This window comes from Gadus chalcogrammus, chromosome 1, assembly GCF_026213295.1.
Source record: "Gadus chalcogrammus isolate NIFS_2021 chromosome 1, NIFS_Gcha_1.0, whole genome shotgun sequence".
NCBI classification, from domain to species: domain Eukaryota; kingdom Metazoa; phylum Chordata; class Actinopteri; order Gadiformes; family Gadidae; genus Gadus; species Gadus chalcogrammus.
In genome coordinates, this window is record NC_079412.1 from 7694423 (window position 1) to 7710459 (window position 16037).

At 43.9% G+C, this 16037-nt stretch overlaps 2 protein-coding genes across 3 annotated transcripts; one reads left to right on the top strand and one right to left on the bottom strand.

Moving 5' to 3' along the window:
* The first annotated feature begins 376 nt into the window (after positions 1-376).
* On the top strand, positions 377-2388 carry LOC130392081 (uncharacterized). Its single transcript, XM_056602508.1, has 3 exons — positions 377-1117; positions 1271-1406; positions 1618-2388. The coding sequence occupies exons 1-3, from the start codon at positions 474-476 to the stop codon at positions 2386-2388; spliced, it is 1551 nt and encodes a 516-aa protein (XP_056458483.1). The 5' UTR covers positions 377-473.
* Positions 902-5641, bottom strand: LOC130379636 (uncharacterized). 2 transcript variants are annotated; one of them, XM_056586584.1, is made up of 4 exons: positions 5375-5641; positions 4433-4627; positions 4241-4320; positions 902-3840 (listed from the first exon to the last, which is right to left on the bottom strand). In XM_056586584.1, exons 1-4 carry the CDS (start codon positions 5471-5473, stop codon positions 2877-2879), a joined length of 1338 nt encoding a protein of 445 aa, XP_056442559.1. In that variant the 5' UTR covers positions 5474-5641; the 3' UTR covers positions 902-2876. The 2 variants fall into 2 exon arrangements, with proteins under 2 accessions (XP_056442559.1, XP_056442566.1); XM_056586591.1 differs by having other exon boundaries at positions 4905-5641.
* Between the last annotated feature and the right edge of the window lie 10396 nt (positions 5642-16037).

Below are 16037 nucleotides of genomic sequence, written 5' to 3' on the forward strand. Positions count from 1 at the left end.
AGGTCCCATGGGCTCTACCGGAAGGAGCGTGACTTCGCCACTCTATTGGAACAGCAGCGGACTCGATGACGTCACCACCTCAGCTCGTCTGTTAACTGTGCTACGGCCTCATGTAGGCATATACTACTGAACAATATAAACAAATGATATAAAACAAAACACCAGCCTCTTTCGTTTTAGTATAGTATGTAATATTTTGAATGAATACAAATGAAAAGATATTCGTATTCACACGGCACACCAGCTGTAGGCCTACCCTACACATAAAAAGTCAGTGGCGGGAAAAAGATTGTATGAGATTGCCGTTTCTCAATGTTCCTATAGCCTATTATTATATTATTGGAGAGTAGGCTATTCACTCTGTGCACGACGAAAATGCTAACTTCCTGTTTGAGGGCGGAAGTTGAGCCTCTAGCTTCCGCTTGGCGGTTTGTTGACATTAGCCGGCTGGCGGTGTGAGGTTATTGTTCGCAATGGATCGGAAAAAACGATTTACTTTTCAAAGGGCAGTCGGTGGTAATAACCACCATTGTTGTGTGCCACTTTGTACAGCCGGGGGGAGATTCAACAAAGTTTTGAGCTTTCATAGTTTCCCAAAGGAACCTACTTTACGCGCCCAGTGGCTTGTGAAAGTCAGAAGAGAAGGTTTCACCCCAACCACCAGCTCTAGAGTGTGTAGTCGACACTTTGAGCAAGAAGACATAGTTATCTCTTCTGTTGGAAAGCGGTGTCTTCGACCAAATATTATTCCATCCTTGTTCGGTTGGAATAATTACACCAAAAAAACTCAACGGCCCGGAGTTTGGGATCGCCGGCCTCGAGCAACCCAGGCTTTGGACCGCGCCCCCGAGGATGACCCCACCCCCGAGGATGACTCCACCGTGGAGATGGAAGTGGGTGAAAACAGTGTCTCTGGATGTACCGAGTTGGCTTCGACACCTCTGATGGAAGACCACGATTACACAGCCAGCTCTTTCATCGTGGTCGACCGTGAGAAATTTGAGAGCATGTCGAGGCAGATCGAGGAGCTCACACGGCAGATCGAAACACTGCACATGGAGAGATTTGGATTGCAACGGTTTTCTACATCACCAAGTGACATTCGCTACTATACCAGGTAAGAAATGTTGAACCTGAACTTTTCTAATTATCACACAAGCATTTCACTTGCCTCCCATCTGTATGATTGATTTGAATGATGATTAAATTGGAATGTTTTAATGTAATATGAATGCCATCACCATAAAAGCTATGTCCTGTTTGCATGCAGATTTCCATCATATGAACATTTGATGGCTTTTTGGGATCTAATTCAAGAGGCAACAAGCAGAATGGTGAGAGTCACCAGTGGTCAGAAGAACCTCTCCACCAGTACATCCACTGAGACCCCTATGAACAGACCAACAGTAAGTTTTACAACAAACATATACCACCGGCTCGGTACATGTGGATCACACATTTTGCTGGTGACTGCCACAGAAGAGGCAGTTAACTGTGTATTGTTTCTGCTCAGCTCTGTGCATGCACCACATATTTTAAACACCCTAGTTTGTGTATGTTATCGTTGTGTTGTAGTGCTTCTATCTACAGTATCTAATACAGTGACATTTTCCCTAGAAACTGCTGCCAATTGACGAGCTCTTCCTCTTCCTCAACTACCTGTCAACCGGGTGTACACAAAGGGAGCTTGGTCACAAGTTCAATATCCACAGAGCAACAGCAAGCAGAATAATTGTGACGTGGTCCAACTTTTTGTATACTTTGCTCGGATCGCTCTCCATCTGGATGACCAGCAGATCAGTGAGAGAAAACTGCCCCACAGATTTCAATGGGACCTATGAGAACACCCAGGTCGTCCTTGACTGCACAGAGATGAGATGCCAAGCCCCTACCTCCCTTCTGCTTCAAAGTGAGGTATTCTCCGCCTACAAGTCGCACTGTACCTTCAAAGCACTTATTGGCATGTCCCCCCATGGAGCATTGACATTTGTGTCAGCACTTTTTGAAGGCTCCATCAGTGACAAGGAGATTTTCCGTCACTCCGGCATCACCTCTCTCCTAACACCCGACATGGAGGTTATGGTAGACAAGGGGTTTTTGATTGATGAGCTAGTTTCTGGGAAAGTGCATCGCCCTGCTTTTATGCACAAACAGGAGCAAATGTCAGAGGTAGACATCCTTAAAACCCAGTCGATTGCACGCCTGAGAGTCCACGTGGAGAGGCTCATTAGGAGGGTCAAAGAAAACAAACTTTTTGACACGGTCATCCCTCTCTATTTGTGGCAGTATAAATCAACTGTTCACTGTTGCATGTCTCCTCTCCAATTATCAGTACGGACCCCTGGTCAAGAAATGGATGGTCTGATTTTCTGGTCTTTTTCAAAATAAACATGCTATTTAACCATACTCCATACTGTTTTTTTTTTTTTAAGTGATTTGTTGTTACTCTTTAAATAAAACTGCTTTACTTCATAAATGTAGTCTACAGCTTTGTTCTGTGTCCTATTGGCTGTGATGGATTTTTTAAAGATGCAAAGGACCATTTATCTGTATTTCAGAAAGGAAAAACACATCATATAGATTTCAAGTGAAATGTATTTGAAAGAGTAAAATTTCATTAATCGTTAGCATGACGTGTCACTGCCTGTTACGAACCTCTGCTCGTTAAAGAGGTGCAACAAAAAGGAGGGAGACAACTGATAAAATGTTTGAATACGTTATCATTTATTGAAAAATCAAGGGATAGGGGGGAATTAAATAAAGAGAAAGGAGATTGCCCTTAAATAAACAAAGCATTCAAATGAACATGTACAATTAACTTAATCATTAGTCACATAAGATTTAAAGGAGTCATCTGCTAAAATGAAATCAACAACTCATGCCACTGCCAGGTATTTGTCCATGTATACATTGAAGAAAAACATGTCAATCCCACGCTTCATTGTTAGCATCATGCCCTCATCCCTCTGGATTCTCTGGATGAAAACATCATCCTGGGCAGAGACAACAAAATCGCACCAACTCATACCTGTGACCAACAGTTGGCCCTGAACTTGCCAATAGTAGGCATGGGTCGGTTTGAGCTGCACTGAACCACTTATTACCTTCAGATAAGGTGCGTCTATGTAATTAGAAATGTTGGGACATTTTATCTCTAAAAGGCCAAACTCTGGCTGTTCTAATGGGTCAAAAACAACCCCATCCGGCGAGGCACCAATCCAAGGTGCATCTGGGTGTACTACAAACCCACATTTGTAGTGGTTGACTCTCTTTATCTGGCAGTACTCCCAGACTGCATCAGCCTCCAACTCCAAACCCCTCTTCATAGCTGCGGTCTGCCGTATCCCTCTAAGAATGCGTTCCGCAAGTCCCTCTTCAGAGGCCTTGCCCACATGACAGACTTCTCTGAAACGAGATGCTGTCACCCGTGGTTTCCGAACATTGTACCAATCGGCACACAAGCTCTGCTCTCGGGTACCACATTCGATCTTATGGGCCAAATCCTCGGTGACTTGAAGACTTTGCATGTGCAGTTGTTGTTTTCTGGAACACGCAAACATGCACTCTGATGGCTCAAGTCTGTAGGCCTGGAGTGGCAACGATGGAGGGGGTGTGGCATCATGGAGAGCCTTTACCTGGTCTTTGGCAGGTTGCTGGTACGACACGGGACTTCCATGTTGAACCTTTCCAAACAGCGAGTCCACTAGTGGAATATCTTCAGTTATCCCCATGCTGCAGATCATAGGGCGGTCAGCAGCAGCAAAGTCTTTGTATACCTCCGACACCCGAAGAACTGAGAGGTCAGGAAGTTCCCCATGAAGACCTTTGTACAGTTTGCTCCTGTATTTTAGAAAACAAACACGCACACGCACACACACACACACACACACACACACACACACTAAAAATCTGCAACAGAGTAATACATTCTGCTTGAGTGGAAGAGCATTCTGCAAATGTAATACAATAACAGGTCATCTGAATTAATAATAACACTGAATATCATGAATTACAAGTCAGGCTTTTGACAATTTTATAGACACCTGCTAAAGAGTTTGACACTTAGAGGTGAGTGGAATCAATCATTGATGAAATTAGTTGAACCTATAACTCACTACCGTAGAGAATATAATTACACATAGAACCTACTTTGTAACAATAATGCCAGTTTCCCATCACTGGTTATAAATGCTATTGGCCAATATAATGTATTCTGAAATCCCATAAATAGAGCACTTACCGCACTCCCTCTGTTGTCTTTCTGGCTTTTGGTTTGGCCGAGATCACAGCCATCTTGTCAACAGGGCCCGGCTTTATCCCCTATAGCAATATAGGAAAAAATACAGAATGTGGCAAGTAGGATTGTTTTAAAGCAGGTACAATGTATGCATGAAAGGTGCTTTATACATGAAGTTGGATTGAATGAACTCACCATAACTCTAGGCTTATGCCACTGTTGTTCCCCTTCAGTGCAGCTCAACGTTGGGGGGACAACCTGGAGTTTCAACTGCGAATAGTGCGCAGCTTGAAACAGAAGTGCAACACCGTGGTTGCACAATGCCTTTCCAGCCTTGCAGGTGCAATGGAAGTGCAGGAGCTCCACAGGCTGCACATCTTTTAGGACCACCTATAAAGTACAACATACCAATGTATTCAACGTAATCAATACATATCCCTTGACAGTATTACTCATGTCAAGGGATATATTTATTAAAAGCCTGCCTGATGTATATTCAAATTCTGCCTGAACACCTCCCTTGACAGCCTGGCATGATCCTAGGAAACTCTACTCTAAGCCCAACCATACCCTAACCCTAAAACCTAACAATACCCTACCGAACATTAGGCCTACTATGATTTTTACACTGAACACAATTTCACACTGCCGCTGCCTGTATCCATACTCTGAGCTTGTGAGGTTTCTCTGACTTCCTCATTGACCTGTAGCACTCTGCCCTGACCATCACCTCTCCTGAACCCTGATCTTTGTCAGACACTGTGGAAAAATAACAATTTTAGCAAGTTAGTAATTAATAGGATAGCATGCAAGTTAGTTGGTAAGAACAATGACTAGCAACTCTAATAGGAAAATATTGTTGTCCATCTAAAGTTCGTTTGTTCATACACAGGCAATCACAGTTTGCTAACTTGAAAACGAACGAATCAACGTTTGATACTTTTAGGCTACTGCCTATATAACACGTAGGAGTGTCAACAACACATAGCCTCCGAACATAACATCATAAACTAAACAAGGGCTAAGACAAACATCTAACGCACGATTTCGACTTTTATAATGTATAGAGATAACATAACATTTACCAGATAACATAACTTTAGCACGTAGCATGGATATCATGTTGTTGTGACTTACCTTCAAAATTGTGCAAATATTGCGATATATACAGTATAAAACCCTTTTCTCGTTTGCTTTGGGGTGCGGGTGAAAAAATGCTGACCAGTCGATGAACATCGTCAACTGTTATCGCCGGCATATGTCCAAGACATCTTGAGAAATTTGCTTCGGCCATTGGGCTACCGGATTCCAGCCATAGACAGCCGAGTCGTGTTGATACCGGAAGCTCGACACCCAATAGGAAGTAGGCTACCGGAAGTAGCATATGCTAATGTGCACGTAGTGAATTGATATAAGAATTACGAACGAACGAGAATAAAATAGAAACACACACACACACACACACACACAATCGGATGGATCCGACCGGGATTCCCGTTGCCATAGGTGTCCTCTATCAGCGACTTATACAATATAAACAAGCGATATAAAAAAAAAACAGCCTTTCATTTTAAAATAATAGAATGTAAATATTTTGAATGAATAGAATAGGTCTCCATTTTTGTTATATTTTTCTAAATGTTCCTATATAGCCTATTATCATAGCTTACATACTGTTACGTATTTTAAGAACATAAACTGCCCCCACATAGCCTCTAGGAAGCAGATTAAAACACACAAGCTGTATTACCCTCACATAACCACTAGGAAGCAGGACCAAACATATAAGCCGTAAATAATGTACATAGCCACAAGGGGAGCAGGACCTTACTGAAGGCTGCAATAGCTACTCCATCCACAGAAGGCAGCACCTTTAGAGAGGTGAAGAAGCCGAGGCTAATACGTCACATAGGCCACGCCCACTTGACCCTATCAATCTCGACAGAGAGATCGGGGGTAAGAAACTTCCGGTAGCTCAGACTTGCGGGTTAGAGGTATTGATCAGCTGGAAGTCGCTCAGCACGTGTTCAATACAATTCCCCTCCTTTTGCTCCGTAGTTACCATACCGAAATACTTTGACAAATAAAGTGAGTTAAAAGCGGATTGGACTACTTTCTTCGAAGAACTCAGCAATACTGATATTTTAAAACATATAGGAATGCGAAATGCATCCTGGGATTTTTATCGGTTGGAAGTATACACAAGACACCTCCAATGCATCCTCGATGAAACGGCCAGATCAAGTACGCATCAAGAACACTTTCGGTTTTTTTCGCGTACTTTGGATTGGAACAGTACTTGGGCTACGAGATGACGTTTCACAAGTACACAAGTACAGAAAAGAACGCGAATTGAGAAACGGTCACGAACGACTGCACGTATAGTTGTGAAATCGCGGACCCCAAACAATGCCATTGCCTAGCAACAATATTTATTTTTCCTGTGCGGGTAGAATCGTTCCAGTGCAGCGGTTCTACTTATAAATGCCTGTTTTAAAATCTGCAAATCACATTTAACTGCATGAATGAAAGCCTAACTTGTCTTTTGCTAAGTTAAAGGGAAATATTGACGATATATTTCTTATCAGTCAACACTGCTGGGGAGGACATTAGCAAGCTAGCTAACCAATGTGACACCAGGGGTTAATCTAAACCGGGAAAGAGGGGCGCTGCGCCTCCTTGTTTCAACCCAGCGCCTCCTTGTCGAAAATTTTAAATTACTTAAAATCTCCCGGAATGGAGAGCGAGCGAGCAAGACCGCGCACAGGAGACAGACGTGCTCCTAACCACGTTCGCATCTGTGCAGCGAGCGCGCAGCACAACAGAGAGGGATCTAGAAACTGTGCATGAGGCAGTGTGCACGTGAGCCTCAAAGCTCGATTCCACCGGACGCGTTACGGCAACGTTACGGCAGCGGCACGTCTTGGCCGAGGTCACCGCAGCAGATAGGTTCCACTCTAATCAATGAGACCATTTCCACAGGGCGCGGGCACGTCCCAGGAGCGGCTCGCCGTGCCGCAGCGCTATCATTCCGTAGCATTTCTATTTTTGCCGCAAGCCGTTGCTGAACCGCGTCAATTTCAACAGAGCAGATCGATCAGGGCAGGAAGTGAAAAAGTAAAAGCCATAGAGCATTCCGGTCAATTTTCAAAATAAAACACAATAAATAAAACACCAACATTATTACGTCATGACCGGTGGCACCAGGTCAGCAGTCAATCAATCAAAGGGTCTCAAATCATCCTTTTTATAAGAACAATGTCAGAAAGGACAAAGCCTGGCATTTAATTGCAGTAGTTTTGGGAGTGGAAGGTGAGTACATTAGGTTTAGGATTATCGCGGGATCTCGTGATCTCGCGGGAATACGGCTGGCTCGCAAGGCAGCGTTGCGCTGCCGTAACGCGCCCGGTGGAAATGAGAGCAGGGCAAAGTCGCGGCCAAGACGTGCCGCAGCCGTAACGCGTCCGGTGGAATCCCCGGGTCAGGCGCCTCCTGATTGGCCTGGATCGGTAAGTCAACCAATCAGTTTACAGTGTAGGCGGGCTTTTATCTCTTCTCCCGAACCAAATTAATCAGTTCAGTGAATCTGAGAGTGTCTGAGAAGAAAGAAAATATAGCGTTTTGAGGGGAAAAACGGTCTGTCTAGTTACTGGACCAGATGAAATGAGACGGAGAGGTAATAAAGTCTGTCGGCACGAGGACCTTGGATTTATTAAGTAAAGTGGCAACGGTTATACAGAGTCATAAAGCGTGAGAAATCGAATATGTCTAAGTCCCTAATCAGCGCTGATGGTTCGTCCAGAGCTTCGCCTCCGTGGAAGGTCTGCTCCAGAAGAAGGTGAAGAGTCCCTGTGTGATACAGTCTTATGCTCGGACACACAGAACCACACAGAACCACACACATCTCAAACGCACACACCTCTTGATGAGGTGTGTGCGTTTGAGATGTGTGTGGTTCTGTGTGTTTTTGCTTGACCTTGGCTCTCAGGCCCTGGTAGGTGCATGTGTATCTTCTTGTGTTCCTCCTAACGGGGGAGAGCTCTCAAAATGTCTCCTGTGTGATAAATTAAAACGGGGGAGTGCCCCCCCGAAGTGTCTCCTGTGTGATAATTGAATGTGGCTCTCCCGTTCTTGAGGATGACTGGTGCATTGTCTGAGTGTCTACCATTTGCCTGGATGGGGAAATGGGGCCTTCGGCTCCGGCCTTGACCTGACTATATTATCATGTTTGTGTTATGTGTTCGTTGGGTTAGAGCAAGAGTTGACTATATTGTAATGTGTCTGCCATGTGATGTGCTCATCAGGCTAGGGTAGGAGTTAGCTATATTTGTAATGTACATGTGATGTACTCAGCAGGTTATTTTTCCCAACAGAAGAATGCCGTCAACACCAGCAGTCCATTTGGCTTTGCACACTTCACATGCCAACTCAGGCATGCTGAGCTCATGTCACCCTTAAAAAACAAATGAAGCTATGAAGGTAATTCCATACTTACTTATATTTATGACTTTTTTACAATGTGGTATGCATGCATTACTTAAAGTAATTTTAAGATTTCCTATACAAAGCTATCACAGACATGTGGAATTTGTAGAGAAGGGATTGCTATTATTAAAAATAAACTTTTTCAAACAGGACAAAAGTTCTACACGTTCTCCCCATTCATTGTGATCACAGCCACAGCTTTTCCTGGTTTGAGCCCCAGTGCCTCTGTTGGACAACCACAGATTTGGTGAGGGATCTCCACAGGTACATACCGCACTAAAATAAATCAAAGGAAAAAAAGTGAATTAGGAATCATTTGTATCGACAGGGAAATACAACATTGTACCCAAGTGATAAAAAGTATACCAAGTAAGCTTCTAAAAAAGTATACTTAGTATAATTTAAATGGGTAACATACTTTAAATTGCGTTGAATTGAAATGTCACAAAAATGTAATATTGTTTTTTAGGGGACTATCAGTTTTATGGAAATATCACTGTTTGAAGTTACTCTGCTGTCCGTCCACTTCAAAATGACAGAGCACATATACTCTCTCTAATGATGTGTGATACCTTAAATCAGAAAATATGGCCACACACACACGCGCACACACACACACACACACACACACACACGTTATTTTGTACTTAAAATACATTGTACAGAACTTACCATACTGGCGAAGGGCCATATTCTGTACAGTAGTTGTTGGGGGCAATGGCTGGAAAAATCCTAGAGTACTGGCATCTCGTTGTGAAGGGGGTGTCTGGTGTGCATGATGACGTCGCACTCCGCACAGAATAAGGGGCTTGGTCGACAATCACGACAACGAACAACAGCTAAATTCCTACACTTTCTTGTGCCAGTGCGGTGTTAGGCCCAATCCCGTTTCTTTGCTCACTGTCTCAACCCTAACCCTCATTGCTACCCCTCATTGCTACCCCTCATTGCTACCCCTCATTGCTACCCCTAACCGATCCCCTACCAAATGGGACAACCCTACCCTGTGACGTCATCATGGCCTCCCCGTGCCCCCTAGCAGATAACCAGACCCCTGGTAATGTTACAAGAGACAGACTGGCTGCCATTGTCTCGGGCAACGAGCAAGACCCATTGTAAAGATGTTTAACCTGAAATGGTATTTATATTTTGTAATTGGCATGTTTAAATAAAGTATTAAAAAAAAATATATATATATATACTATTTGTCCCTCGTAATATACCTTTATTTTGAATGTCACTTAGCTACATGTTAAAGGTGGTATTAGGGTGCACTCACACTAGGCCATCTGGCCGTGGCCGTTGGCCTTCGCAGCTGTGGCCTGGCCACGGAAGGCTCTTGTACATACGTCGTAACACGTCATCACCAAGCGTCCGCTGCATGGACCATAATAAAGTCTGCCGCCAGTCAGAGTTTTAACAACAATGGACAACAACACAGAGAACACACCAACAGTTGAACTGCTTGACGCGATGTTTACCGTTTAATGGGAAAGAAGGCTCGTCGCCTTTATTATGTCCGTGGTCGTCGCATTGACTATACGTCATCCAGCTCAGGTTGCGTAGCCGTGCGTGTGCGCGTGTCGGCTCATTAGCATCTGTGCCGTAGCAGCACACCTCTCCCAAGTGGCCAAATTGGCCCGGCCTGGCCAGACTGGCCACACTCACACTGGCAGATTTGAGCATGGTTAGGCCACGGCCACGGCCAGATGGCCTAATGTGAGTGCACCCTTAGATAATAATCGGTTATGAACAAGAACACTTTAGAAGAAACACTTTATTTAAATAAGAAACACTGAACCACACATCTAAAAATACACACACACGCATCTAAAAATACACACACACGCACACCTAAAAATACACACACACACACACACACACTCTCTCTCTCAGCTTTTGAGAGAATGGTGGAGAATCACATCTTCTCAACCATTCAATCAACTTTGCCTCGCTCTCCTTATGCCTCGCCTGCTCCCTGGCACTCTCCTCTTGGAAGGGGTGTCTGGGGTGGTGGAAGAGATGCCTGGGGTGGAGGAGCATGAGGGAGAGGTGGGGGGGGGGGGGCTGGTGGCAGTGGACTCAACGAAGTCCTGAAAGAAAACGAATAAGAAGGAATTAGGAATTATATGCCAGAACTAGTTGATATGGCCATATGTTATGTACAATATATAATAGCTATGTACACAATATAGTACTGCCAAAAAATACATTGATTAACCATGTAATATTACTAATATAATATATCAGTATATATAATAATACTTATAGAATATTACTAATATAATATAATATATTAGTATATATATTACTTATAGAATATTACTAATATAATATAATATATTAGTATAAATCTTATTTTTAACCTGGAGTCACTAGAACATGGAAGATTTGGATATCATACGACATGATATGCAGCCCGGTCGATGGCCGGGCTGCCGGCCGAGAACCGGGGTCGAGCGGCCCGCGAAAGTCGGCCTCGCGATCTTCCGCGAAAGTCGGCTGCGGACTTTCGCGATCTTCCGCGAAAGTCGGCCGTGGACTTTCGCGATCTTCCGAGAGTCCACGGCCGGGCTTCGAAGAATATTACTAACATAATATAATATATTAGTATAAATCTTATTTTTAACCTGGAGTCACTAGAACATGGAAGATCTGGATATCATACGACATGATATGCAGCCCGGTCTGCAGCCCGGTCGATGGCCGGGCTGCCGGCCGAGAACCGGGGTCGAGCGGCCCGCGAAAGTCGGCCGCGGACTTTCGCGATCTTCCGAGAGTCCACGGCCGGGCTTCGAAGCCCGCGGCCGGGCTTCGAAGCCCGCGGCCGGGCTGCAGAGTATAATTAATAAAATAATTACTAGTTAATTACAGAGAAAACACTTTTTTCCAATCCTGTCGCATCTTTTCGCCCTCCATCTTGTCTAGGATATTTCTTGATTTTCAGTTTTCTCGCAAGGTATTGTGGGAGCAAGTCAGAACTGAAGCGCTTTGAGGGTGCCCATGGAAAATCTCAATTTTGAGGGGATGTTAGCCCTCCCCCTTACCCCTCAAGCTACCTTAAAGTGGTATTGGGACGTTGCTCCACGGCGAGGGTTAGGGTTGAGATTTTCTATGTCGCAAAGGAATGAGATTGGGCCTTAATCAGACGAGGTCTCGCGGCCTTCCAGGTCTCTGAAGAATTACTTTTCCTTATGCTCCAGTTTAAGGAAGCAGAAAGAGACGCTTGTGGGGTTGGTGATTCCACCCCATCTCCTGTTGCATCGCTCAGTGATTGCTGGAGATCTCGTAGAAATCCATCAGTTAAAATAGTACAAAAGAGTCAACAATTTTTTATTTAAAGTGTCTGTATGGAGTGGCTGTTAAAAGGTTAATGTGGCTCTCCCGTTCTTGAGGATGACTGGTGCATTGTCTGAGTGTCTACCATTTGCCTGGATGGGGAAATGGGGCCTTCGGCTCCGGCCTTGACCTGACTATATTATCATAATTACTGCATTTGTATAAAAATACATACATGGACTTTACATCTTAACTCTGTATCACATACATCATACGGATCCAAGTAAGAATTTCCTAACATTAATTAATGTTCACCAATTATTTCAATTTTTTTTACATACCAACGTTATCAGGAGCAAAGACCACCTCAGAGTGAGGAGCATTTTCGTTGGGATGAGTCTTCTGCTGTAGAAGTTTTCTGCTGTTACCAGCTGTAACAGAATAAAAAGACTACAATAATTTGTAGTATAGTATGTAGAGTCTAATAGCACACACTCACTGTTAAGCATTTATCTAGATTTGACTGCGTAGAAGCGACAAGTAGACCTTTTTGATATTTGATATGTTAGGGCTGGAAAAGGGTAGAACGAAAAATGTATTTGGTTTGCAAATTAGTTATCTAAATATTGGTTCTGGTTTGCCACCGCTGATACCATACATATCAAGCTTAAGGTTTTCCTTGATTTGAGCGTGCCTTAAATCTAGGATGTTTAAAACATCATGAATGCACAAACAATACTGACCCTGATTGGACTGATTCCTAGCTGATCGTGGTCTTGCATGAATTAGGTTTCCGTCACTGGTTCTATTCTTCCACCTCATGGTTAGGGACCTCTTGCTGAACAGCCATGTTATCCACCCTCGCAAACAGATTCTGGAGTTCTGAATCACAAGGGTAAGCACAGTAGGGGGGAGAGAGAGAGAGAGAGAGAGAGAGAGAGAGAGAGAGAGAGAGAGAGAGAGAGAGAGAGAGAGAGAGAGAGAGAGAGAGAGAGAGAGAGAGAGAGAGAGAGAGAGAGAGAGAGAGAGAGAGAGAGAGAGAGAGAGAGAGAGAGAGAGAGAGAGAGAGAGAGAGAGAGAGAGAGAGAGATTACAAGTACAACACTGCATGGACAGGTTGCCAAGACAGATGTGGCTCTTAAAAGCGCCTTTGGGTTGTGGTTTTAGAAAAACTAAGGGTTGGTTTGGATGACAAAAATTGCAGGACCTGTTGAGAGAGCAGAACAGAATTGATAAACTCAAAACTATACTACCAGTGCATTAGCTCTTTGGAAAGCGGAGAACCTGTAGAATTGTATGACATTATCAGAATTACTATCATGTACTATGGAAGCCCATTACCGCCACAGGAAAAATAAAAAACACCACAAACTATCACATAATTTTGAGATTAAAAGTCATAATTACGAGATATAAAGTCATAATTATGAGATTAAAAGTCATAATAACGAGATATAAAGTCATGACAGTAGGCTGCATCTAGATGGTTTACATTAAGAGGTCATGGAGTTGGATCACCACATTGAGCAATATTTCCAGAGACGATATACAAATGATGAAATTCTGGAAGTATTGGCTGAGGTGCATGGGGTAGTGCTGAGCAAGCGGACACTTGAAAGGATTCTGAGAGAGAAAAGATTGTGGCGCAGGCAGGGCAAGACAGATGTGGCCGAGGTGGCAACTTTCATTGAAGCGCAACTCCAAACGTCTGGGCAGTGTCATGGCTACCGTTGGATGTACCAAAAATGTTGGATAAATGGCATTATTACCGACAGGGAAACAGTACGTGTTCTCTTGAGGCTGTTGGACAGTGAGGGAGTTGACCCGAGATCAAGAAATAGACTACGGCGGAGAGTATATCACAGCCGTGGTCCCAATTACGTCTGGCACATTGACGGCTATGACAAACTTAAACCGTATGGGGTCTGTATAAGTGGATGCATAAATGGTTTGGAGGCATACAAAACTAATAATGATCCGAACGTGATTGCTGGTTATTTCATGGATGCTGTACTAATAGCTCAAGGTTGCCCTGAACGATTACGGGTAGATGTAGGGACAGAAAATGTCCGGCGTATTGAACCGTCAGCCTAATGCGCCTCCTTTTTTAAAAGTCGGACAAACGGACCTTCGGACCAATGGGTTCCGTTTTCGGAACATTGAACCGTCGGCATAGTGGCATGTCGAACTAATGGGAAATATTTCGGACCATTGAGACGTCGGAACAATGAGGCGTCGGAATTACGGCATGGCACCCCAAGGGAGGGGGGCCATTTTGACCTAAGACACTAGGATATATTTAATCTATATTCGTTAAACATATTTATTCCACCGAATGGTTGACATTGCTTGACATCTAAGAGATTCTAAGCTCTCAAACGGTGTATGACATGACTATATAACTCAACCTTATGATGCCGAAAATTGACCCAGCATGTCGGGGGGGGAAGGGGGGGTGTAACTAAAACTTACCCGCCGGCGTGATTTGACGATTAAGTGGTTAAGTCAGATGAAACCGCAATTCTAAAAGGTGCTGACAACATTTAGGCCGATTCTATTCATTCATCATTGTGGCTTAGATTTGAGTATTTTCTCTATTAAACAATACACGTACCTGATTCTCAGAGGGAACACTGCAACTGGCGCCAATCGTACAACATATGTGTAATCCGGGGCTTATAAAGATTGGGACCAGAAAATTATTACTTTCTCTCCATTGAAACCCATTCATATTTTTCGGTCTCATAGGTCCCATGGGGACCACCGGAAGGGGCGTGACTTCGCCACTCTAGAGTAGGGTATTGGTGCCTTCAAAACAGTGAAGAGTATCCCGGGAATTTCGGAGGTTGGGACCTTAAGATCAGAGGAAATCGCCTTGAACACTCTGTTAAGTCTGAGATTTCCCTCAGAACTTCGTGCAAAGTAGAGCAACCCGAGCCTCTGAGTTGATGTCACAACAATGGCTGCCCATTTCATTGATAGACTAAAGTGAACGTGCAGAAAGCACTAAGAGGCAAACTTAACACCCATTCTAACATTTGTATTACGATACATTATAGCTTAAAATTATAAACATTAACTGATAAATTCTCCCTCATGTTCAACCATCGCAAGCAGTTCTAGTAACTGATTCATCTGATTCAGTAAAAGGTCCCTGCGGGCATCCATACTTGTTGTTAGGAAGTCTAGTCTCACGAACAATCGGTTTTTCCGGTTTTATGTTATAGCCCATGAACTTTTCCTGAACTCTTATTTCGGAAGAAGGGAAGGTTTACGTAAAGACACGTAAAAGCTTCCGAACCTGCTTTAAAGGCGGCTGCACAGTGCACCGAAGCATCACGTTAACGCGTGTGCGGAAAGAGGATGTCACGGAAATCCTGTCCTTTTAGCTTTTCAATATAAGACTGTCAAAATAAAAGTCCCGCAAAACAATCGTTATTTTGGGGATTCATTGTCGATAGCCGCGGCAGCTACGTAAACATCGTAAACAACGTCTTCCTCCCCAAGAATGCAGAGGAACGTCTCCACCTCCTTGTTTGCCCAAGCAAGTGTTTTAGGCGACATTAATTGTAAAGAATAATACCTCGAGGCTACTGTTTGTTTGTTTTTATCCCCACGTCGGCCAGAAGTGATGATTCTGTCGACCAATCAACGGAGGGGGTGTGTAGCTAGAATTTCCCGGGACCCTTTCAGGCGTCTCGTCTTGTTTTCAGTACCCCAACGGAGGAGTACTGAAAACTAGGCCAAAACGGGTACAGCTAAGTCCGGGTCACGCCCACTTTTGGCGGTGGAAACGCAACACGTACCGCACCTTTGCGAACCGATCCGTTCCGCACCCTGCAGTGGAAACGCGGCATTATTCCCCCATAGGGGAGGTTTTGTATCGATGCCAATTCAACATTCTGTGAAACACTAGATAAAGTGGATTGCTGCAATGGAGCTCATTAGCCTTGGTTGGTAGTTCACCTAGGAGAAGGAAAACTCTGATTTCAAACCCCCACTGCCTTGATAGGTTCTAGTTTCAAATTTTTGGGTA